The sequence below is a fragment of the Prosopis cineraria genome, unplaced genomic scaffold (assembly GCF_029017545.1).
Source record: "Prosopis cineraria cultivar Desert tree isolate PC_DT_omini unplaced genomic scaffold, ASM2901754v1 PC7, whole genome shotgun sequence".
Classification (NCBI taxonomy): domain Eukaryota; kingdom Viridiplantae; phylum Streptophyta; class Magnoliopsida; order Fabales; family Fabaceae; genus Prosopis; species Prosopis cineraria.
Window position 1 is genome coordinate 32,845,461 of NW_026555338.1, and position 23,718 is coordinate 32,869,178.

At 33.2% G+C, this 23,718-nt stretch overlaps 3 protein-coding genes across 3 annotated transcripts; 1 reads left to right on the top strand and 2 right to left on the bottom strand.

The window, feature by feature from the left end:
• Window positions 1–401: 401 nt before the first annotated feature.
• On the bottom strand, window positions 402–3,630 carry LOC129315276 (uncharacterized). The gene is made up of 4 exons (XM_054958872.1): window positions 3,477–3,630; window positions 2,354–2,479; window positions 902–1,021; window positions 402–740 (listed from the first exon to the last, which is right to left on the bottom strand). Exons 1-4 carry the CDS (start codon window positions 3,511–3,513, stop codon window positions 676–678), a joined length of 348 nt encoding a protein of 115 aa, XP_054814847.1. The 5' UTR covers window positions 3,514–3,630; the 3' UTR covers window positions 402–675.
• Window positions 3,631–5,270: 1,640 nt separating this feature from the next.
• Window positions 5,271–9,539, bottom strand: LOC129315013 (uncharacterized). Its single transcript, XM_054958503.1, has 7 exons — window positions 9,098–9,539; window positions 8,703–8,771; window positions 8,423–8,590; window positions 8,056–8,226; window positions 7,376–7,585; window positions 6,613–6,701; window positions 5,271–6,194 (listed from the first exon to the last, which is right to left on the bottom strand). The coding sequence occupies exons 1-7, from the start codon at window positions 9,180–9,182 to the stop codon at window positions 5,541–5,543; spliced, it is 1,446 nt and encodes a 481-aa protein (XP_054814478.1). The 5' UTR covers window positions 9,183–9,539; the 3' UTR covers window positions 5,271–5,540.
• A 3,115-nt stretch (window positions 9,540–12,654) lies between these two features.
• On the top strand, window positions 12,655–16,897 carry LOC129315973 (uncharacterized). The gene is made up of 7 exons (XM_054960167.1): window positions 12,655–12,817; window positions 13,507–13,859; window positions 14,093–14,320; window positions 14,450–14,804; window positions 14,887–15,014; window positions 15,175–15,310; window positions 16,417–16,897. Exons 2-7 carry the CDS (start codon window positions 13,516–13,518, stop codon window positions 16,654–16,656), a joined length of 1,431 nt encoding a protein of 476 aa, XP_054816142.1. The 5' UTR covers window positions 12,655–12,817; window positions 13,507–13,515; the 3' UTR covers window positions 16,657–16,897.
• The last annotated feature ends 6,821 nt before the right edge of the window (window positions 16,898–23,718 follow it).

The window sequence follows — 23,718 nt, forward strand, 5'->3', positions numbered from 1 at the left end:
GATGAAGAAAATATACTCCTCATCCTCCTAATTTTCACTGTTCCTTTTGGCTACGCAAGAAATACCTGTTCCAACTTCCAACTTACTCGATCTAAACAAGAACTCATACCTCGCCTGTCTCTTTCTCAATCCCCAAAAGTCTCTCCTAAAAAGTTGCGCCCATTCACGTAACGTGTCATTCGCTCATCTTCACCGTGAAGCAAGCCTTCTGGTATGCTAGATTTGCAAAATCAAAGGCGAACTTTGGACTTCTTGTGTGTATTTGGATCCAAAAATACATAAATGGGAAGGGAAGGCAAGACTTTATTTTAAAGTTCCCCAAATTTCAGATTAAATCAAGGCAACCACACCCTTAGTGGCTGAATATTTAATTGAACTATGAAGCAGTTATAACATTGCCATTGTCAAAAAAAAAAAAATTAGCTTCCATATATAGCTTTTCATTTGAGAAGGGACAATAAAACATGACGGTCTTCGTATTTCAAGGTGAAGATCAAGAACCCTCTATACTCACTGAACAATTGAGATAGTGTGTCATGTGACTCAGAGACAGTAAACATCAAGTTGAGATGGTAAGGAATAAAAGTTGCTACCCCTATGGAAGTCGGCAGATCAATTGAGATAATAATATACATGATTTACATTCACTTTCCCACCAGTCATTCTCTTTTATCATTAACTCTCCCGAATCAGGTTAGTTGGTTCACTCAAAACATACTTGGGCAGTTCATATTTTGCTCCTGCAATACATTTGAAGCAAAAATCGGGAAAATTGGAAGATATCAAAGTATAGCAAACAAAATCATTAAAAGTAACACCAAGAGGTTTTGCTTTTTCATTATTTAAAGCTTTTTGAGTAATATAGTAACTGAACAAATGCAGCGAGTCATGCACTTGTTACCTCTTTCATCATAGCACACTGTCAGATCAGAACTCTGAACTATGACCCCAGCACTGTCCACAATTGCTTGAGCTAGAGTTAGATCAGCCTCTGCAGCAGCTCTAAGAGCGTCCCAGATCTCTACCATGCAGAAATGAGAAATTCACATAAATCAACTAATTTAAATCGTAAACTCGTGATCTTTGCTGTTATAAGACTCAAAAGAATGATTGGTCCGGCCATAACGAACTTCTCTTAGCAAGAGACACTGTTTCAGGTGGGTGTTCTTTTTGACATAGAACAACAACAAAGATATAGAGAACACACTGAACAACATTGCAACACATAAATAAGCAAACTAATTCGGATCCTCTGTTATCATCTCCTAGGTGGTAAATCCTAATTTTAATGAGGATCCTCCAGCTAAACTGACCCTGCTTGTCCAGCCAAATGGTCATCATGATTGATTTGGGATTGCATACTTACAATTGTGTATTTCTCACCTGCTCGGCATTCATAAAAGCCAACCCTTACAGTAGTACCTAAACCCCAAAAATTACCTCATGTTTGCAACAGTAACAGCTCAATTAAACAGGACTGTGAGGATCATCATTTTTTTAGATGTTCCTTGATGTGAATTTATTACCTTTCATCCAAAACTCGGCTTGGGCCACTGCATCTTCATGAGTCATTAATCCTCTCAATGTCTAGCATGTTTATTGATGCAGAATGCAACAATAAAATGAAATATAAACTTCAATATAGCATTGGGACTAACAATCATTATCGAACTAGGATATTTTGTGGACCCTCAGGCTTTTAGCTACATCTACGAATAGAGTATCAACTTGGAATTAATTCTTTATCAAAGGCATCAATTTTGTATTGCAAAAACAGACAAAACCTTCAGCTTATGTTTGGTGAAAAGAGGAAAAGCATACAAGAAACTACAAGGCCATCAGAAAACAGATCATCTTCCAATTCTATCACGTGTTTACCTTCTCTCCATCAGGAAGAGATTGGTGCAAATTGCAAATTATGGCTAAAGAATTTAAAAGCAGTAAAAATGGAATCCAAATATCGGAAATCAATGAAATACAGAAAATTATGGGGAGTGAACAGACTCAAAATGATATCAAGTAAATCCTTTCTTCTCAAACAAAACTTTTGAAGTATAACAAACACCCTGGCAGCAAGGATAGCAACAGTTTCAAAATAACCATATTCGAAGAGGTTGAAGTATTCAGAAATCTATACATAAAAAGTTTTAACAGCATTGAGGAAAGGTATCTAATTGACGTACATCCAAAAAAAAAAAAATTGCAGGAATCCAAAGAAATGCAGAATTATGGATTAACTACGGGGAGTAAATATGTTGATTAAAGTAAAACCCTTCCCCTAAAACCCAATTCTGTATGTAAGCCTTGCAGCCTTTCAAGATTTGCCATTCATTGAAATATTGTAATTATATACCTTTACGACCACCATAATGAGGAGCTGTGTCCCAAAACTCATCTCGTAACTGTATTAGCTGAGTCTTTGTTATTGGCTGAGGATGTTTCCATGGCTTAGGCTTTCGGATCTTTTTCACAGCCCCACCTACATTGTTTCAAAATTTACACCATCATGAGTAAAACTGACATAAAGAACTAATCTAAAACTTGATCGTTATCATCAACAAGAAGCTGTAAGATAATAATTCCACCATTTAAGCATTGGCAAATGATAGGCAGAGGAAAGTTGACTGACCGCTGATTCCTAGAAATAGGGAAGAACTTTAATTAATATAAAACATTCTACACATTATTGGTATGATTGAGGAAAAAGATGGTTGACATCTTATGATGCTCCAGTACTCCTCCATAATTCAAAGTCGATCTAATTCTCAGATTCAAATCAGCAGTAATCGGAGCACATGGATTCCATTATAATACTCTAGCGTCCAAAAAAATAATTACAGTAAACTACTTAAACATTTCATAACCCTTGGCAAATACGCGCATTTAAATTTTGAAGACAGCTTCACAGGGTAATTAACAACAAACAATTTTCATCTTCAATTCAAGATCCACCAAATAACTTCTGCTATCCCACTTCAATAACAGAATCTTCAACACAGAAAACAAGAAAAGAAGCTCCCTAAAATTATAAGCACTCATGGTTTGGAATATTAAATCAAATCCGAAGATATCCATTCTTAAAGCAAGAATCAAGCGGCTAAAAGAAATACCGTACCGACAAAAATTTCCTGGAAAACAAAATTCAAGAAGATCGACGTTTAGTATGGAATTCACAGAATGTGGCAAAAGTTTACCAAACAGATTTTTTCCGCACACCAGTACGCCATGGAGATAAGTTCTTTTTCTTAAAATTGGATTTTCCAGCACCGCTACATGGCATAATTAACGAGGGATTTTGCAATTACCAGTATAACGAAATCTCTAACAAGCGAAAACGCAGGAAGAAAATAGATTTAACTAGAACCGAACATCAATTTTCTGAAGCTCTTTAAAAATGAGTGTCAAGACAAAGGTGTGGATTCCGAGAAATCAAAGCGAGAGAGAGAGAGAGAGAGAGAGAGAGAGAGCAGGCTCACCCTCTGCTTTAGACTGTGAGGATCCTGCACAACCCATTGCAAAACAAGAGCTGAGCGAAAGAGAAGGGAGAGACTTGAAACTAGAATGAGCTTCACTGAGACGGCAAGTCAAAGAGGATGAAGCGTTTTACGGGCTCGCGACATTACCAGATGGGTAAATAGCAAGCGCCGTCTTCCAAATCCATCCCTTAAATTAATTTCCTAAAAATACTTTTCTAATTTTTTTCGATTAAAAATTAAAATTATAAATAGTACTTATATTTATAAGGTTAAGACTATTAGACAATGATGCATTATATTACTTTTGTTACGAAAGAAAAATTGTAAATATTATGTGAAGCCATTCGTGACATTTTGATGTAGTGTTGTTTAAAATAAATAAAATATTAATATTAATGGAAGTGGCATGAAAAAAAAGAAATATTATACTACACTTGTTAACGTGATTAATTACTAAATGATCAATAGGTGGAGTAATACTGTAAGATATCATCGGTGATAATACTTCCAAACCAAATATCATTTATCTAATAAAAATTCTATTTCGGGGAAGAGGTGCAGTGGTACAGGGGACTTGGTGGCTGTTGTTTTTTAGTCATTGGATAGATTCAACATAACATTCCTCATACTTCCAAAACACCTTCACATCTCAATTCTCAAGGATCACATACAATATGCGTCCCAATAAATAAATAAATAAACTTAAAAAAGTTTTAATCAAATTAATTTTTAAAGCTTAACATAGACATGCTATCCATTAATAACATGAAAATTGTTGACAACAAAATTTATATGTGAATCAATTGAAAACATTTTGAAATGGAAAAATTCCATGGAATTTCATAAACTTAATTCCATGACTCTCCATGAATTCTAACAATTATTTCATTAATTACATAACTCCTCATGAATTATCATAACCTTTATAAATTGTGCAACCCCATTTAATTTTAACGTTATTGTTTGAAATTAGTATAAATAAAGCCTCACTCCTTGTATTTCATTATTCAAGAATTGAATTTGAATATTTTCTTAAAGTGAGAGATCTCTCTCTCGAGTTTTATACCACATTTCTTCCTCCCCCCCCCCTTTTTTTTAATTTAATTAACTAATTTTCTAATAATTTTTTCCCTTTCTGGGTGTAGCGATCAAGTGCGAGTTTTAATGGAAGGGGGGCTTTTACATGAATTTCACGAGATGACTTGAAAGCTCATCCAAGTCACTGTTTAAACAAGATGCTCGTGCTGCTGAAAGTCCGACCTTACCTTTTAAAAGCCATTAACAATTATAATTTATAAATATATGAGTGTGTGTGTGAGAGAGAGAGATTGAGAAAACCAAAAAGAAAGAAGAGAAAACTAATGGCAGAGAGGAACTATAGAACAACCACCCATCCTTTTCATATTTGGCCAAGAAAAACCACATTTTCTTTTGAGTTATTGTTGCCAGATTTTTGAGAAACGTTATTGCTAGTTGACAACCCACCTTCACATGACTGCTTCTTTTGAGAATTTCGCCTCCACGCATCATGTGTAAGTATGACATAACCACACAACAGACCCATGCATTGCACACAATGAGGCAAATTTACGTGGGATAAAAATTGGTGAATACGAGGCTCTTCTAAGACTCAAAAATATAAAAACCTTCAATTTTTGTCTTAAAAAAATAAAAAATAAAAAAAACCCACATTGTCACATGTTGCTGTTCAAATTCACCACTACTACCTCTTAAAATTACCATGCATAGTCAAGACCAAATAATAACTTTTGAGAAGAATCGATAATGCCCTCATAAACAAATTGTAATAATTTTGATTATTTGAAAAAGATTTGAGTTTAAAGATTTCCTCCCTAATATATTGTTAAGCTTCATCGATTGTTTGAGCTGCTCAGTCAAGCCTTTCCGGCACATGCCTAAAAATTTATCCATTTCTTAACTGGCTTGCTCAATGCAGATTGCAGAATAGATGCTCCATAATACAGAATAAGTTGCAGAATCTATGCCTTACAGCACATATTTAATGTCATGGGCATAAAAAAATATGAAGCACCTATTCCATTGCTAAGGGTTGAAACGGAAGGACTCTCCAGGCATGTACTTAGTCCTCAAATTATAATGGTCAAACTTTGGGTTGTCATAATCAACTGCATTCATCTCAACAGGTTTTGGCTCTGCTCCAACTGCCCCATAACCCACTTCCCCGCTCTTCTCTCGCTGCCGATGTCTAGACCTTTCCTTTTGGCTCTTAGATTTGATGTAAGGTGGAACCTCACTAGATCCATAGAATCCAACATATTCCTGTCTTTTTGATGATCGGTGCCTGCTGGACAAGGATGGATCTTTGAAACTGCTTGATTTTACTTTGTGGGGCGTCAATTCTGAATATTTCTCAGCTGTGTTTGGTGTATGGATCTGTCTATTTTCAATGACAGGAGCAGGAGCACTCTGCCTATCGACCAATGGGGACTCTGGTTCGTCCTCAGGCATCCGAAGACTATCTTTTAATGGTGTGAGGCCTCTCTCAGGGCTGTCAGATCTAAAACGTGAAGGTATGAATTGAAAAAACGCACTAACCATTGTTTCAAGGGAAAGCTTAGAAAGATCAATGATAAGCTGTCCAAAAGATGGCCATCCTGGGTCGTCTTTACCACTCCCTGGTATCGACATAGGTTTTTCATTGTTTGCTTGGCCTTTGAATTCTCCCCCTGACCGTTGCTGCAGCATTTATGCAGTGTAATCAGCCAATCAGCAAGATGCAATATATTTTAAAATGAACACAAACTTACTAGTTTTATATACACAGCGACACAAAATTTCAGTGAGAATTAGCACCAAAAGGATGGGTAAAAAAATGGAGAGGAAAATACTACCTTTTGCCCCCACAACCCTAAAAGTAGGACAAGAAAGAAATTATTCCATGGCCAAAAATAAACTACCAGTCAAATTGAATGTTTTTACTTTCTAAATGCATGAACAAGGTATCAGCTACACTAGTCATGTTCTTCATCAGCGTGCAGAGGTTTCTGAAACAAAGCATAATGACATTTGCGATAGTCGTGATGTTGTCACTAAAATGTCAAATGCCCCTGAATTTTATATTTTCATTACAACTGTGGAAGCAAAACAGACTTACCGTTTTGGAGAAGAAAGAGGACCCAAAACCTTGCTGCAGGATGCATGTGGCATATCCTGCTATGATAGCAGCAACAACTGTAAGAATATCTGCAGAAAACCTCACTAATAAGAAGATATTGTAGGTGATGAACACATTTAAAGAGTAGAGTCTTGGCAAATAATTCAAAAGACTAACGAGCAAAAGTTAAGATTTGCTAGTCTAACTCACATTTGCAATTATGATTTATGAAACCACTCAAGGAGCAAAGACAAGCATGGAGCAGGCACCTCAGTTACACAAGCTAAATTCACCAGTAAAAATGCAGTACAATGTATTTCTCAGTGAAGTCTAAACAGAACAGAAAAGCAGATATTCCGTATTAAGATGCAACCAATAAAGGAACCATATTGAAGCTCGTTCTCTGCAAAAGCAGAGCAAGTAAGCTTATGAAAAGAAATTGGCCAGCAACCAATGTTCCTAGTGTTTTAAAAAACAAATCTCATGGCATACAACCAACATCTAGGATTTTTTCTCTTTTCTTTCTCCATAATCACAATTACAAACTTCAATGTTTTTTTAATCTCATTTCATTGTTTCTTCTTTCCCTTGTTTTTGTTGTGTAGGATGCTAACAAAATCAGAATCATATCTAGCAAGGACCTTAAGTCTTTGGTGTCATTCAAGATTTTCTTGGCATTGAAATGTTTGGAAGATCAGAAAGAATATTATCATCTTTTACATTAGATCATGATCACATTGACAACCAAATGACAAGAACTTACCTGTAGTGGAAATTGAACTATGTTGATAGTCACAATCCTCCTGGTTGAGAGATATTTGTCGAAGAGCAGCATTTCCTCTATCAATGACCAACAAGGAACAAGTTGGCCGAAGATAAACCACATCAAAATCATTTGAGAACTTAGCATCCTCACTGGGGCCATCCCTGTAGCCTACAACATTTGACTTTCCTCCAGCAATGGTTGTCACACCTGAAATGATTACAAATGTCAACGCTCAGTAGTATTACTTTTACACAATTTTCAATAATGTTCTTTCAATAGATAACGATCTCATCTGTGAGTAGCTAAGTGATCATGGAAGTCGCACATTCAGCCTACTAGTGAGGTAGAACTATGGGCTTGAAATGCAGGATAAGTTCCTCATCTTCTGGCTTAAGTATTCTGAGTGAAAGCAATAACCATAGTGCCACATATATATCTTCGAGTTCTCTCATTCTAAACAATATCTCTTGAAAACTTATTGAGGACAGGAATATTTCATGACTGCATCTCAAAGCACGCATAACACAGAACACGTTGATATTGAATTTCTGCAACTGAGTTTCATATTTAAACTCTATTCTAATCTTGTCAGAAACAAATATGTCATTTTAATCTCGATTTTAAAGTTTAAACTCTAGCCTAGACCCTGAAATCTTTGAAACTCAGTTAGCACATACCAGAATCTCCAATCTTTCTAATGGCCAGATTCTGAGTATCTGCAACATAAACATTCCCTTTATCATCCAAAGTGATGCCTTTGGGATGATTAAAACGAGCATCACTTGGTTTCCCATCAACATGTCCAGTGTAACCCTGAAATGACCCAGCCACCAGCCTTCCCCTACTATCTGCAGAAACATAAAAAGTAAAAAAACAAAAAAAAAAGGAAAATTAAATTAAATCTAATATATTGCCAGTTATTATGCCCAGGCGAAACAGGTACAAAGGTATCAATGCCTCATTATTTGGATCAGTCAGAATGGTCACGTTCTATCAACCAACTTCATAGTAGTTACAAAAGAAAAGGGCAAGAAAAAACCATACATTGGGACAATGGCGGTGTAATTCGGACAATGTTGCTATTTATTGAATCAACAGCAAAGAGTTCACCATCCTCGGAGACACGAATACTGTAAGGAATGACCCCAATCTCGTTTCCTTCCACCACAGTCTCGACAACGTAACCATTCTCAAATTGCAGAACATTGCCATCTGCAAAGCTATTGCGAATTACAGTCGTACCATGAATACAAGGATATCATCGTATAAAGATGGCAACGTTATTATCGGAACGAAACGATTATTGTTACAGCAAACATCTAACCTGACTGAGGCGTCTTAGAGGTCGACCTCGTCCATTTGAGAAATGAAGAAATGTGCTTAATCAATGGTCCTAAAAAATTCACATTATTCAGCTAAAGTAACCCAAAAAAAAATAAAAAATAAAACAGAGCACACCCACTCAGTAAACAGATCACGTTGAACCTTCTTTATTTAAAAGAAAACGGCAAACGAATGAGCTCGGAGATTGACTTGATAAACTAAACCTAGCAGCATTAATATAAAGAAGAGATAAAAGAAAGAAATCAGACCGAAATGCCAGCAATAGCAGGGTGAAAGCACAAAATTATCGTGAATGATGACTCAGCATACTCATTTGGGAAAGCAGATCAGTAAAATCCAACCCGAATTGATAACAAAATAGGAAGCAATAGTCACCTGCAGGGGCAGCCTGAGCATGGAAGTGAAGAGAATAAGTGAGAGCAAGTGCCATGAAAGCACGCAATAAGGTGTAATTTCTCATGGTTCACGAAACAATCCAAGCACAAGCAGAGATTGGAAGAGAGTGAGTGGCTTTAGGACGAAACTATAAAAGAAGAAAATGACGCGCGTCAAACACAGAGGTGTGCTTGAAAAAACAGGATCAGATGCGCCATTTGGGGGCCGCAAGTGGGAACTGAAAGAGGGTACTTCTTCTTCAGCACACAGCTACAGTACGGCGCAAAACCTGAAATATGGGCGGAACTGGGCGCGTTGCCACTGGTGTGTTTCGCATCGCCTTTCAACTCAACACACACTCGTCACTTTCTGGAATGCGTTTTGAGTCTTTTCTGTACTCTTTTGTTTTTTGGGGTTACTTTGGGTCTTTTGCCAGCCCGCGGAGAAAGTGAGTTTTTCGAGGAGGAAAGGAGATGAAACGCTTTTATTACAGTCCAACTTTAATTCTCTGCGTCGGTCCTCCCTCTTGATCCTGTGATCTGCTCTTCCAGCAGATGACACTTGTTTTAACTTCCAATGTCCCGCGGTCAAATTGCATTTACCCCCTCTCAAAATATAAAATATTTTTTAATAAATTTTATTTTTTAATAAAAATAAAATAATTATTTATATTTAAATTAATCATATTTTTTTATATTTATTCTCATTCAATAAGATATTCTATCTTAAAATAACATAAAATAATTTATTTAATAAGAATATTTTTTAAAAAACTGTAATGATTAGATCTTAAAAAATTAAAAATACTTTACATTTTTTAATATTCAACCCCTTTAAAAATTTCTTACATTTTTTTATAAAAAGAGCAATACTTATAAATGAATTAAAAGTGATTTTTATAAATAAAATTAAAAATTAAAATAATAAGAAGATATCACTATTTTTTAAGATTATTTTATAATTTAAATTAATTTATTTTAATCATGTTTTATATCTTTTTTATATAATCTCTCTAAAATGAAATTAATAAAAATATTTATAAAAATAATTTAATATTATTAACTTTTTAAAAAGTTTTTAATACATTAGGCCAATATTAGTTAACTGAAAATGTCTTATATTTTAAAGATAGAGAATAATTTATTCATGGGATGTTACTTCCAACGCTTTTTATCATGTTTACTTATAATACATTCTATTGAAATAAAAAAATATTGACTTTATCTAAATATTTAATAAATTTTTAAATGTGTCTCTATTAATAAAAAAAAAGCAAAAAGCCCAAAAGAATTAATGTAAACCAATTTTTAAGAATAAGTAAAAAGAAAATTTGTAAAAATATTAATGATATGCTTTACAATCATAGTAAAATAAATTTATTTTTTTATCTTATAAATAAGATTTGAAAGGATATTTCCATCCTCGGAGGAAAACGCGTGGATGAATTGGAATGGGAGCAATGAATGGGTTTAAATTGACGGTGTGGGATGGGCCTGATGCTTTATGGAGTGAGCTCGGGAGACAGTTGAAAACTTATAAATGGCTTGCAGAGGGAAATGGATGGGCTTTTTTGCGTTGCTGTCTTCTAACAAATCGAGTTGCCAACTTTTCATACAAATATCATGAAAGTTAGGTTTAATAAAACAGCCAATGAATTAAGTCTGAATTTTTATTAAAAGAGATATTTATATTTAATAATTAAAATTATTTTAAATAAGAAAATAACAGTGGATTAAAAAAAGGTATTTAATAAGAAGATAACTGACAGTATTTTAAATGATTGTTTTTAAGTATCTAACACAATCCTATTACATTAATTCTTCTAAGTTTTTTTAGCACTTTTCGGGCATGTTTATTTTAGCTTTTTCACCAAAAGGTTCTTATTTTCTTAAAAAAATATATTTTTTGAGTTTTTATAATATTTATTTAAACTTTTAAAAAAATAAAATCTGAAAAAAAATAGATTTCAAATGATTTTAACTTCTGAAAATAATATAATACGATAGATGAAAAAAAAAATATCTTAAGGAAGCAAGAAACGTGAAGATATCATAAAATTTTAAAATAATATAATAAATTATTTTTATAAAACAAAAATTAAGGAAGATACTATAAAATTTATAAAACTAATTAATAATCATTTATTATTATAACTAAACATAAAATAATGATTACTTTTTATAAAATATCCACAAAATAAATCTGTTTTTATAAAATCTTTTTTTATAGAAAGAAAGTATTATTTTACGTTTGGTTATGATAATAAAAAAGTAATTATTAATTAATTATTTTTAAATTGTACGATATTTGTTATTTTTGTTTTACAAAAATAATTTATTATTATATTATTTTAAAATTTTATAATATCTTCTCATATCTCACTTATTTAAAATACTTTCTCTAATCTATTATATTATATTATTTTCAGAAGCTATTTAAAATAACTTTTTAAAATAATTAAAAATCTTTTTTAATCAGGATTATTTTTAAAAATTTACAAAATAAATTAAAAAAGTAATTTTTTATGAAATAAACTAAAATAAACGGCTCCTCGATCGCGATCGCTGTGATGATTTTTTTTTTTAAGAAAAGAAAAGAAAATAAAAGTACAAAATCGTTGGAACAAACCGACGATGATGATAGTCACAGACGGCGGCTAAACACATACTGACATACACTGGGGGCATACCCATGCCCTCCCGCGATAAACATGGCAAAATAAAAAATAACGAGGTGTGACTTTTACAAGTATGAATATGGTTTCCTCATTTTGTGTGCATAATTAAAAATCGCAGCACGTGGTATTAATAAAAAAAACACTTGCTTGTGGATATGATAAATCATTACAGCGCTTAGACATTCAATGAAAATAGTTCTCACGTGTCACTCCTACATGCTTCCTCCCCCTTATAAGGCTTCTCATTCTGCCACACCCCCCAAAAACAGATAAACAAGCGAAAACAATGCAATGATCAACCATATCAACAGTAAAATAAACTATGCTCAAAAAAAGCATACATGATTAATCATACAGCTTTTAAAATTCGTTAATTATATGGTATTGATTCTTATAAATATATATCTACATTTAATTAAATATAAGTTTATTATTATATTATATTATCATCAAAAAGCATGTATTTATCATATTTTAATTGAAACAAAATAAAATAGTAACCCTACCAAGAAAAAAAAAGTAATATTATACCAAAAAAAGATCTTTGATTGAATGAGTAATATAAAACTATAAATTTACTCAATCAATTTATCTCATAATATAATAATAATCATTTAATTAAATTAAAAATTACAAATTACAAATTAAACATAAATCTTGTCATATGACATAATTATAATGGTTAATTTAATTTTTTTAAAAAATATATGTTAATAATTTTTAAATATTATCAAACCAAATCATTATGATTAGAATATTTATCGATTTATCTATTGAATGGATTTTAAGTAAATTCCCAAAAGACAACATGAAGTGAATAAACCTTAAATGAATTTGCTTGTCCTAAAATATCTGCCTCCCTCCTTTGTAAAACGCGTTTGACAGTGATTGGCTCTCTGCACGCAAGCACCAAGCCCGCCGGAGGAGCCCTTCTCTATATATTAAATAATTAATCTGTGTCATCGGATCCGGTCGCTCCCTCCTTCTGAATCTGAGTCTACCTCTCCTTCGACCTCCATTTTTGAACACGCGGTTTCATCTGGGTAAATCTCTCTCTTCCCCTCAAACCCTGTTCCCTCCCCGAAAATTCTTAGATCTGTTCTCAATTCGGATTCTTGTTCTTCTTTTCGATCTTTATTTATCTTCTCTGACGACCCTTGTGCGGCTTCGTGCTGATGACTATGCTTTTTGCGTGATTTTTATTGTCTTATATGCGAATTATTGATCGGTACTGCGGGGTTTGATTTTTCGATTTGGATATCCATTTAGATTGGTGTTCGTTTTTTGTTTGACGCTCCTGCATGATCTGTACAACCTAAATACCTAATGCACATGTATTTGCCGTCGTAGTTGTAGATCAGCTACGTTGACGGTGAAAACTTGCCATTGATTGCTCTTTGGGTTTTAATATACTTTTTGGTTAATGTCGACGATTAAGCATATTTGGCTAATTGAAGCTTATGACTTGCTTTGCTGGTAGAGCTGACAATCTATTTAATCACGAACGTTCTTCAAAACTGAAAGTGATGTTTATTATTATTATTATTATTATTATTATTACTACTGCTGCTGCTGCTTTTGTTACTCATCATTATTATCATTAACTCATCATCACTATTTTGTTCATCTATCCAATTCTTCTCCTCTATTTGCTTTGCTGAATGCTATGATGGTCCTTTTATGTATCTATATATTTTAATTAACATGGGTCCGTCACATTGAACTTGTGCAGCTCCATAAGATGGGAGGTGGGTTTAGAGTGCTTCACCTAGTTAGACCGTTTCTCTCTTTCCTGCCTGAAGTGCAGACTGCTGACAGGAAAATTCCATTTAGGGAGAAGGTCATATATACTGTAATTTCGCTGTTCATTTTCCTGGTTTGTAGCCAGCTCCCTCTCTATGGAATACACTCAACGACAGGTGCAGATCCATTCTATTGGATGCGTGTTATACTTGCTTCAAACCGTGGAACTGTTATGGAGCTTGGGATCACCCCTATCGTGACTTCTGGGCTGGTGATGCAACTGCTTGCTGGTTCAAAGATCATTGAAGTGGACAACAATGTCCGTGAAGATCGTGCTCTCTTGTAAGTGTCTCTGTTCATTTGTGGTTGTTCGCTGTCATAAAGTAGCTTCGTCTAATAGTAGCAAAACTTATTGGGATCAGAGTTCTGTGGCTGCCAATTGTCTTTCAATTTTTTGCAATATTTTCTTGCAGAGGCTCTGCAAAGCTCTAGTGTTATAAATTTTTCTTCCCTTATCTGCATCTAGATTGTTGTGTACTGTATGTTTAAAATAAGTATACTTTTTGTTTCTCTAGAAATGGAGCACAGAAGCTGCTTGGCATCTTGATAGCTGTTGGAGAGGCAGTTGCCTATGTTCTTTCTGGGATGTATGGAAGTGTAGGCCAACTTGGAGTAGGGAATGCGATACTCATCATCATTCAGCTATGCTTTGCTGGTATCATTGTGATATGCTTAGATGAGCTTCTTCAAAAGGGATATGGCCTGGGTTCTGGAATTTCCCTATTCATTGCAACTAACATCTGGTATGTTTTGTCAGCTTGTTTATATTGCTAACTGCTGTGCTTTTGCCAGCTTTGGTGTCTAGTCTTAAAGCAAATATTAGCATGGACCTTTATTGAATGCCTAATTAGAGCTCTCACATTTTATTGCAGTGAAAATATCATATGGAAGGCATTTAGTCCCACTACCATTAACAGTGGACGGGGTGCTGAATTTGAGGGTGCTGTTATTGCTCTATTCCATTTGTTGATAACCAGAACCGACAAAGTTCGTGCTCTACGTGAGGCATTTTATAGGCAGAATCTTCCCAATGTGACAAATCTTCTTGCCACTGTCTTGATCTTCTTAATTGTGATATACTTCCAAGGTTTCCGTGTGGTTTTGCCTGTAAGATCAAAGAATGCCCGTGGACAGCAGGGTTCTTATCCTATTAAACTATTTTATACCTCTAACATGCCCATTATCCTTCAGTCTGCTCTGGTCTCCAATCTGTACTTTATCTCTCAGGTAGAGAAGTTTGTTGTACATTGCGTCTCAGACTTCATTTTGGGGTTTAATGTTTTAACAACTTAATATTTGGTGATCACAGCTGCTTCACCGAAAGTACAGTGGGAACTTCTTTGTGAATTTATTGGGCAAATGGAAGGAGACTGAATATGGAGGTGGTCAGTCTATCCCTGTTGGTGGTCTTGCATATTACATCACAGCACCTTCTAGGTATGAAAAGTGATTTTTCAACTTTAAAACTTTCGTGGGTTCCATATTCCCCTGTAGTTTTGTGCCATATCTTTTGCGTTATCTGTGACCTAATTTACCATTCTTTCTATTTAAAACTATTATTGAAGCTTTTGCTTTAAATTTTTTTTTCCCCTGGCAGCTTAGCTGATATGGCAGCCAATCCTTTCCATGCTTTGTTCTATTTGGTGTTCATGTTGTCCGCCTGTGCCTTGTTCTCTAAGACTTGGATTGAAGTCTCTGGATCATCTGCTAAAGATGTTGCCAAGCAATTGAAGGTAATGAAAAATACTAGTTTTGCAGATTCAGTTGGAATGTTTAATGTTTATTCTCTACCTTTAACAGTGACTGTGGAACATGTGTAGCTTCTTTTTGTCATCCTTTAATTCATGTCATATGAGTTTGCAATTAAAAATTTCTGATGAGTCGTGTGTGTGACTTACAGTGCCACAAGCCTTCAAAGCTCTTGTTTCAGGATTGATGTGATGTAATTATTAGTTTTTCCCCCCTAATATGCTTGATAAAAAATGTCTGAACATAGTTTTTGAGGGTCTCTTTCTAATTCACTATAGATTGTGCTTAACTGGGTAAAATTTGGCACATTGTTGTGTTAAGGAGATTAGTTGGAGCAATATTGTGCCTGGAAAGTGATAAGCTATCTTTAAACCAACTCTAATATTAGTTGAAGCAATATTGTGCCTGCATTTCAAGGGTGCTTATGGCATCTGCTAATTCTTGTAAACTATATTTCTTTTCATTTGGACCGATCATGTAAACTATATTTGAATTCAAAAGTTTTTTGAAAGGTTTGGGATGAAGTGTTACAATTATTATGGTAATATGATGGGCCTTCGTCCAGCCACATCTTGATGCCAAACAAACGATGAGGAATCTACAAGTTACTTTAGAGCCCTTATTCCCATCATTGTGCAGTGCTTTATGATTTATGTACTATGTTAGATTTTATGGGGGACCTTTTCTTGGGGAAGACAGAGAAAAGTAAGTTTCTGGTATGTGTATTTTTTTTTATGGAATTTGTTTTTCCACTTGAAAAGAAAATCCAGGTGGCTGTTTAGTAGTGTTTCTGATGTGTAGCCGTTATTTTCTATCTTGTTGCTGCGGATGGTAGGTTCTGCCCAGTAAGAGGGGAGTAAGAATAATTGTAATGGAAGATATCGTTTTGTTTTGCTGGTAATAATGAGGGCATTAGGTGCTCTTATGATATAAGCTTGTTACCATAAAACTTCTTTCTAGTGTGGAAAGTAATTCATCTTTTAGGTGCTCGTGTAGTTTTCATGCATAGTGATGCACATGTCCATAATGTCTCGGTATTTTAAAATTTCTTGTGTCACATCACACTGACAATCTTGTGGGGATTTCGCAGGAACAACAAATGGTGATGCCAGGGCATCGTGAGTCGAACTTGCAGAAGGAGCTGAACCGATATATTCCCACTGCGGCGGCATTTGGGGGGATGTGCATCGGTGCACTGACCGTGTTGGCAGATTTCATGGGGGCAATTGGTTCAGGCACAGGGATATTACTTGCAGTGACCATTATCTATCAGTACTTCGAGACATTCGAGAAGGAGAGAGCTAGTGAGCTTGGCTTCCTTGGTTTCTAAGACCCTCTTTGCTATATTTATTTTGTATCGACTTCAAGCCATGCTTGTAGACATTCTTCACACACTGTAAGGGCGGACGTAGAGTAGTTTTACCCCTTTTTTGTCCTTTTAATTTATTCTTGCTTTATACTTTTTTTTTTCTCGAGTAGGGAATTTCCAAGTACTTCAGACAAAAAATTTGTTCTTAACTCCTTATACTGTCCTCTAATTATAATTGTAATTCCGGTCACCGTTGGGTCAATTCAAGTTTCGCAGCTCGGGTTACAACAGATATCAATTCAGCAGTTTCCTTTTCTGTTTGGGTGATAAGACGGAAATTAAACAACAACACGGAAACAAGAAATAAATCAGAACGAGGTCCTTGAAGCTCGACTCCTAGATGAAATGGACAATTGAGCAGTTTTCTTAGTTATGATTTAAAATTAAGGAGAGTTTTAATAATGTTTTAGTTTTTTTGTGAGCACAAATTCAGTGCTTAGTTTTATATGCTCTATATTTTATGTCCTGATTTAATTGAAAGCAAAGCGTCTTGAATATATGAGGTTAAGAATATAGAGTTTCCCTTCTCGTTTCACGTAACAATTATTCCATCAAATTTGGGTGATTTTCAAATGTCGGTCTGTTCTATAAAATGTCTTTATTCAATTTCATAATGCATCGCTTCCTCAGCATAAGTATCAAACAGGTATACTAATGTTCATGGTCAAATATTGTTATCCTTTCAAGATTCAAATATCTTGTTTTTGGACGTTGACAAAGATTAAGGAAGATGATTAGGATTTGATTTTGATTATCACATTCTAGAACTTCTGTATTTGGTTCAGTTGTGCAATGTGAACTTTAGATCACCTGCATTTCGTCCTTTTGATTTATGTTATATAAGTTAGCCTTTGTGTATGATAATGTGAAACATAAATTTAAAAGTTAAATGAATAGAGTAAGAAAAACAGGAGTTTTTTAAGAGAATTACTCCTAATTGGATCGGACAAGCTTCAATCTGATTTTGTAATATAATTATCTCTCTTAAATAATTCAAATGTCTTGTCTTGTATGCCAACTCGAAACATGGCTTCAAGTATAGTACCTCATTTGGTCTGGTTTATTAGTCACCTTCTAAAAGTATAATCGGATCCCCTTTATAAGTCACTAGTTGATGAAATTATTTTATTTTAAATTAAAATATTCAAATTACCCTTAAAAAATAAAAGAGAGAAAAACAAAAAAATTAATATTGTATTGTTTGTTTACTTTTTGCTTTTTACTTAAGAGTTATATTTGAAATTTCACTTACTTTTATTCCTTATACTTTTGTTATATTGGTATCGATGAAGTTGGTAAAAATGACTTATAAATAAGACGAAAAAGGGTACAAGACTAAATGGAATAAACAGGAATTATTTTAAGTTGTGCTTGGATGGATAGATTTAGGTTAAAAATTTGGATTTGAAATCTCATATTTAAAATTTATAGATTCTAAAATTTTTATTTAGATGATATAAAAAATTTAAAATGATAATATTAAAATCCTTTATTTGAATCTCAAGTAAACTTATGTTTCAAATTTCAAATTATATGCTTAAATTTAAAAGCAACTCAAACTACATCAGTAGTCCGATCCAAGTCAAAGTTAGCACTAGCGGTCCAATTTTAGTTGATGCTAGTAGTCTCGTCCTAATCAATGCCGGTAGTCCTGTCCTTGTTGGTGCCATAGCTTAGTCCCAATTGACACCAATGATCTAATCCATATCAAAGTCAACAATTTGATCCCAATTGAAGTCAGTGTTTCAGTCTTAGTTGACACTAGTGGTCCAATTTCGATGGGCATCAGCAATTTAGTCCCAAATGACAAACGAGAAAAGTCTTGGTCACTGTTAATTATCAACCTCGTTGGTGGAGGTCTAGTCACGTTTGGTGTCGACAGTCTAATCCTTGTCAATAACAATGACCTAATCATCTGAGGTTGCATCATTAGCATTTGGCACTAAATCATTCTCAGTTAACAGCAGCATTTGGCGTCAAACAATGAAGGTGGACGAATCATAGATAGTGATCATAGTTTGATCCCAGACGATGACGATGGACAACCAACACCAAGTGATGGAGAAGGACGATTGAAAGTGAACTAAAATTTAAAATTCCTAATATGTTGAAAGGATTTAAAATTATAAAAAAATTATATTTAAGTATAGATTTAATTATTAAATCCAAATTCATAAATTTATATGGATCTAAACAATAGATTTGGTCCAATTTCAAATCTAAATGTATCTAAATATAATATAAGAGAATGATATCTCGAAACTCGCTTCTAAGAAGCAGTTAAAATGAGGGGCAGAAATGAGTCGCCCAAATGGAGCACGATTTGAGAACGCTTCCGTTCCCCGTATCTACGTTTTTTTTAGATATATTGATGATATAGATAGGAAGGGAATTTTTGTTTTTATTGCCGAATGTACAAAACTGTCCTTGGTGCAGGTGCCGAACGCCGACCCTGCGGTTTCAATAAAATAGTGGGCCGTCTGGACCATGCACATATCATAAAGAGAAGATTTCCCAAATATAAATAAATTAGAACCCATGTGTGCTGTCGTACTCGCACATGTCTAAAGCAAACCCTTTCCCGCCCAAGAAAAATATTAGTAAGATCGTGTGCAAATTTTATTCTTTATTGCTTTCATATTTCTCTACATCTTTTCTTTTTTCGCAATTATATTTTAGATTTGAGTACAATAAATAATAATACAAAGAATATATAAAATTTACACGTCACGGCCCCCCCGTGCATTCATTATTTCTACAGCAAAAGCAGCGCCATTTATAATATTATGAGCATGTCAACAAACAGAATCCAACAATCTTGGTGTCTCGGGCCATTTCCGGACCCCAACGGTATTCACATTTTGACCACATCACTCCTTATGTTAATATAATTAAATTTTGGAAGAGAAAATCATATTTTTATACAATTATATCCGTACACTCCTATTACACGCTAAAATCAATTATGATTTTTTAAAAATATTTAAACACAAATTTCCTCACAATTCTTTCCAGTTAATGTTTTATTACATTTCAGTATTGTCATAATTTTGCTTACTTTCCCATTAAAAAATATAATACAGTTTTAATTGAATCTCACCTCTCAATAAAGTAGTTATCTATTTTTAAACTAATTCTATTTTTTTATATTTATCTCTATTAAACATCTTACAATAAATATAAAATCATTCATCAATAGGGACACTTTAAAAAAAAAAGTAACGATTACACTTTGAAAGATTAAAAATGCCTTACATTTTTTTAATATCTAACTTCTCAAAAAATACTTTATATTTTTAAACGGAGGGAATAAATGTTAAATTTTTCAAGCTTATAACCAATTTTCTATTAATTAACCAGACGCAATTTTGATCATAAATGCCTCACTATGCACTGCTATTTTAATTAACCTTGGTACAATATTATATATATATATATATATATATAAGGATAGAAATGAACAGTGTGATGGTATGGATTAATAGGACGAGTATGCCACAAGATTCGTAATTACATGTAACAAGTCATCATTGTAATGCTGGGATGTATCGCACCATTGGAATGTGCCTTGAAAATTTGAGACGATAAAACGAACTTTATTTTACTGTTTGAATTATAAAACTCTTTTATTTTCAATTTTAGTGGGATTTTAAGGTTTGAATTGGATCTTCAATTAAGATCATTGTTAAATGATTTTATTTTACGCACATGTGGTGAGTGCACGAAACATGCATTTGTCTCCATTCCTTCAAAACACAATCACCTCTCACCTACTCCCCAAGCCATAACGCTCGTCAGGGTCGCTTTCTACAAATTAATTTCGACGCGTGCCAATTAATGTCCACGCAAAAGGAAAAAAGAATCGAATCCAAACAAACAGACTTATAAATTATCTACTATATTTGTCCAAAGTTATTTGTTAGTATATGGCTAAAGTAAAATTAAAATTAAAATAATATGGACCAAAAAGAAAAAGAAAATTGGCGTAGGGGAGTCAGGAGTGCGATGTAAAGTGAATAATTTTCGTCCCTCAAGCTATTTTATTTTCTTAATTTATTATACATCCGCCACCTTTTAATTGAACTTCACATGAGCCTACGTATCTCATAATATATTTACCTTTTTAAAATGAATATTATTTTTTCCATGTGAAAAATCTAGGTTTGAAATTTCGTGTTGTCTCAGCAATATACCAAAAAATTGAGAGTAATTTACTCTTTTTAGTTTTATACTTTCAACATGTCTAATTGACTGCGTGTGCATTCTTTTGCCAAGTTAATGAATGCCGACTGGAAACGTTTTCAGAAATGATCTTGTTGTCTTTTTTAGTAAATTGATCGAAGTTCAATAATTTTCATGGAGGGGGAAACCTTTAATTTGCAAATTTTGATAATTAATTATATGAGGCAATAATATAGAAAGAGTTTATGAAACGCTCCACATGTGCATCTACATCTACCCGTTTGAATTATTTGAATTCCTATATTATTTGGGGTAAAATACAAGAACGGAATTATTAAAAATAATGGATTCGATGCGATGAGTTATGGAAATTAAAGACAGCAGTAATGTAATTTTCATATTAATAAACAAGAATTGACCTTGCATGCATTGAAGAACAGAAGTGAAATTATTAATTAATAATACACATTTATATACTCACATTGTGTTCTCACAATCGAGATTCGAGAGACAAACAGGGAAGTAACAATAAATGTTGTTATATTATGTGGGGAGAAGGAATGACAGATGGCATACATTCATTGAATATACGTGCGATTGTTCTCGCCCTTGAATTGTAACTGAGTTTTTTAGTTCTTATTTAATTTCAGCTAATTTGGAGTAAATTAGATAAGGTCAGTGACATATATCCTATAGATATATATATATATATATATACATCACTAAAAAATGTCTGCATGATGCACGGAATTAAATAAAAATTCATTCATTTTTTTCTCTAAACATTAAATTGGTGTGTACATATTTTTATCAAAAGTTTTGGTTTCATAAAATGTGACTCTTATATTGTATATATAATATATAGTCTCTTTTTAGGGAGCCATAAAACATTATAATTATTTTTTTAGCAAAATTCATCAATCTTAAATTGCATAAAATATGATTATGTTAGTCGAATATAGAATTGTTTTACGCATTTGTTTGCCAAAAAAAAAAACAAAGAAAAATCTTTGTAATTTCTGTATTGAAATTAATAATATTAGGGCTAAAGAAATAAAATGATATTTCATAAAATTAAATGACTAAAATAAAATTTTATAAAAAGTCAAGAGATTAAAAGTATATTTTATCCAATATTAAATTTAAATGCCTTGATATAATATAAGATGGAATATTCAGAGAAAAAAATGAAAGTCATTTATATGAAACTCCTGGAATAATAAATCCTATCCTTGTGTTCCTCTCTTTTTTAAAAAAAATTCAAACAAAACATAATTTTTTAAAATTTTAATTATCCTCATGTCTCTCTTTTTCTTTATTTTTATTTACCTTTATTCCTAGTAAAAAATAAGCATCTTACCCCTAAAAGAATTGCGAACTCTCTGTTCTTCAGACTAGCAAGTGTTAATAGCTCGTTCACATGATTGTAGGATTAGCCTAATTAAAAGAATTTGGAATTGTTGGCCAAATAAGGACAGTAAATCTGGAGTTTTCCTTTGCCGAACCATGGCGAGTGGTGGCAATAATTATTTAATTTTTAGCCCAAATTAAGATCAACCAAATAAATCCGTGGTTATTTATTCATGCTAATGCTTGCATCAGTTCAATTTGTTAATCTTGCCTCGCTTAAAACGCAGTACATCCAATGTCGTTTTCGAATGCCAATCAGGGCGTAACTCGTAAGTCGTACGCCGCAACATTAAAGACTTGATCACGCATAAAACAAAGTGGGTTATTTATTTAGCCAATTGTTATCATAATCTTAATCATTTCCTTCGAATTTTGAGGATCATTCAATTCTTTTTTAAAAAGACTTCTGAGTTCCATTTTAATTAGTAGACATAAATCTCATGAGTTCAAAATCAGGCCCGGTATAGACAACGAAATAACACCAATATGTACATATTAATTGACTTGTCAGGGAAAAAATACATGAAAATATTTGGTCCCTCGGTTATGTGAAAAATAATTTTTGCCTAACTAAGATGTCAACTTTTTTAGTAATTTATTTCTTACTCAAATCCGAAAACAAGTACTCAGGCCAGAAAGGAAATATTTAAAAAAAATTGCCACGCACAGGACACAAAGCTGGAATAATAGAAAATTCAAGTTTAGGATTTCAGGTTAATATCTGATGTGGCCCAATTAATGATGTTTTAGTGCATGCGTTCTCATGACCATTCAATTCTGCCAAAAGGGAAGATTATCGTGTTCTACGATTAAGACTTTTAAACTAATTCCAATATTTCTTAATTAAATATTAAGGACAACTATGTTCAGTCTTTTTCAATTAAATGACATATAATCAAATGAAGGACTGTTTTCTGGGTAATAATTAATAAGGGCCTAATCAAATATTACTTTTACAATTCTGAGAATTAAGTTGACACTGTTATTAATAAATTACATATTAGGTAAGAGTTTTCAGTGGGCAAGCAAGCCTACAGCTAGATTATCAACTTGCTATTTTCAATAGAAAATATTAAAACAATCTATTTAGTCGCTTTATTTTCTTTTTTTTTTCTTCATAGAAAATACGAGGTTGTTAAAAAAAAGGAAGGGCAATATCAATGAAACTTAAAAAAGGTATCCATTAATGTAAAAAACGTGTGCTGTGATTGTATGCTATGCATTGCATGCTTGTCCCCGGTTACTACATAAACAATCCTCACGTTCGGGTATGAAATTTACAATCAATTACAAACGATAAGTTAAACATGGAAAAAATGAATTAAATGATTAAATCATTTTCAGGAAACACCAATATAATAGAAAACGTTCAAAATATTAAAAAGCTAGAATATAACTGTATGAACATTTACACTAAATTCAAAATAAATT

What these genes read in the sequence shown, in the direction of transcription:
- LOC129315276 (XM_054958872.1), bottom strand. Translation starts at nt 3,513, where the DNA reads ATGGGTTGTGCAGGATCCTCACAGTCTAAAGCAGAGG. An exon ending in TCATTATGGTGGTCGTAAAG is followed by an intron (nt 1,022 to 2,353) that starts GTATATAATTAC and finishes TCTGCATGGTAG; the next exon opens with AGATCTGGGACGCTCTTAGA. An exon ending in AGTGTGCTATGATGAAAGAG is followed by an intron (nt 741 to 901) that starts GTAACAAGTGCA and finishes AATGTATTGCAG; the next exon opens with GAGCAAAATATGAACTGCCC.
- LOC129315973 (XM_054960167.1), top strand. Translation starts at nt 13,516, where the DNA reads ATGGGAGGTGGGTTTAGAGTGCTTCACCTAGTTAGACCGTTTCTCTCT. An exon ending in TTCATTGCAACTAACATCTG is followed by an intron (nt 14,321 to 14,449) that starts GTATGTTTTGTC and finishes ATTTTATTGCAG; the next exon opens with TGAAAATATCATATGGAAGG. An exon ending in TACATCACAGCACCTTCTAG is followed by an intron (nt 15,015 to 15,174) that starts GTATGAAAAGTG and finishes TTCCCCTGGCAG; the next exon opens with CTTAGCTGATATGGCAGCCA.
- LOC129315013 (XM_054958503.1), bottom strand. Translation starts at nt 9,182, where the DNA reads ATGAGAAATTACACCTTATTGCGTGCTTTCATGGCACTTGCTCTCACT. An exon ending in TAGAAAGATTGGAGATTCTG is followed by an intron (nt 7,586 to 8,055) that starts GTATGTGCTAAC and finishes TAATCATTTCAG; the next exon opens with GTGTGACAACCATTGCTGGA. An exon ending in CCTCTTTCTTCTCCAAAACG is followed by an intron (nt 6,195 to 6,612) that starts GTAAGTCTGTTT and finishes TAAATGCTGCAG; the next exon opens with CAACGGTCAGGGGGAGAATT.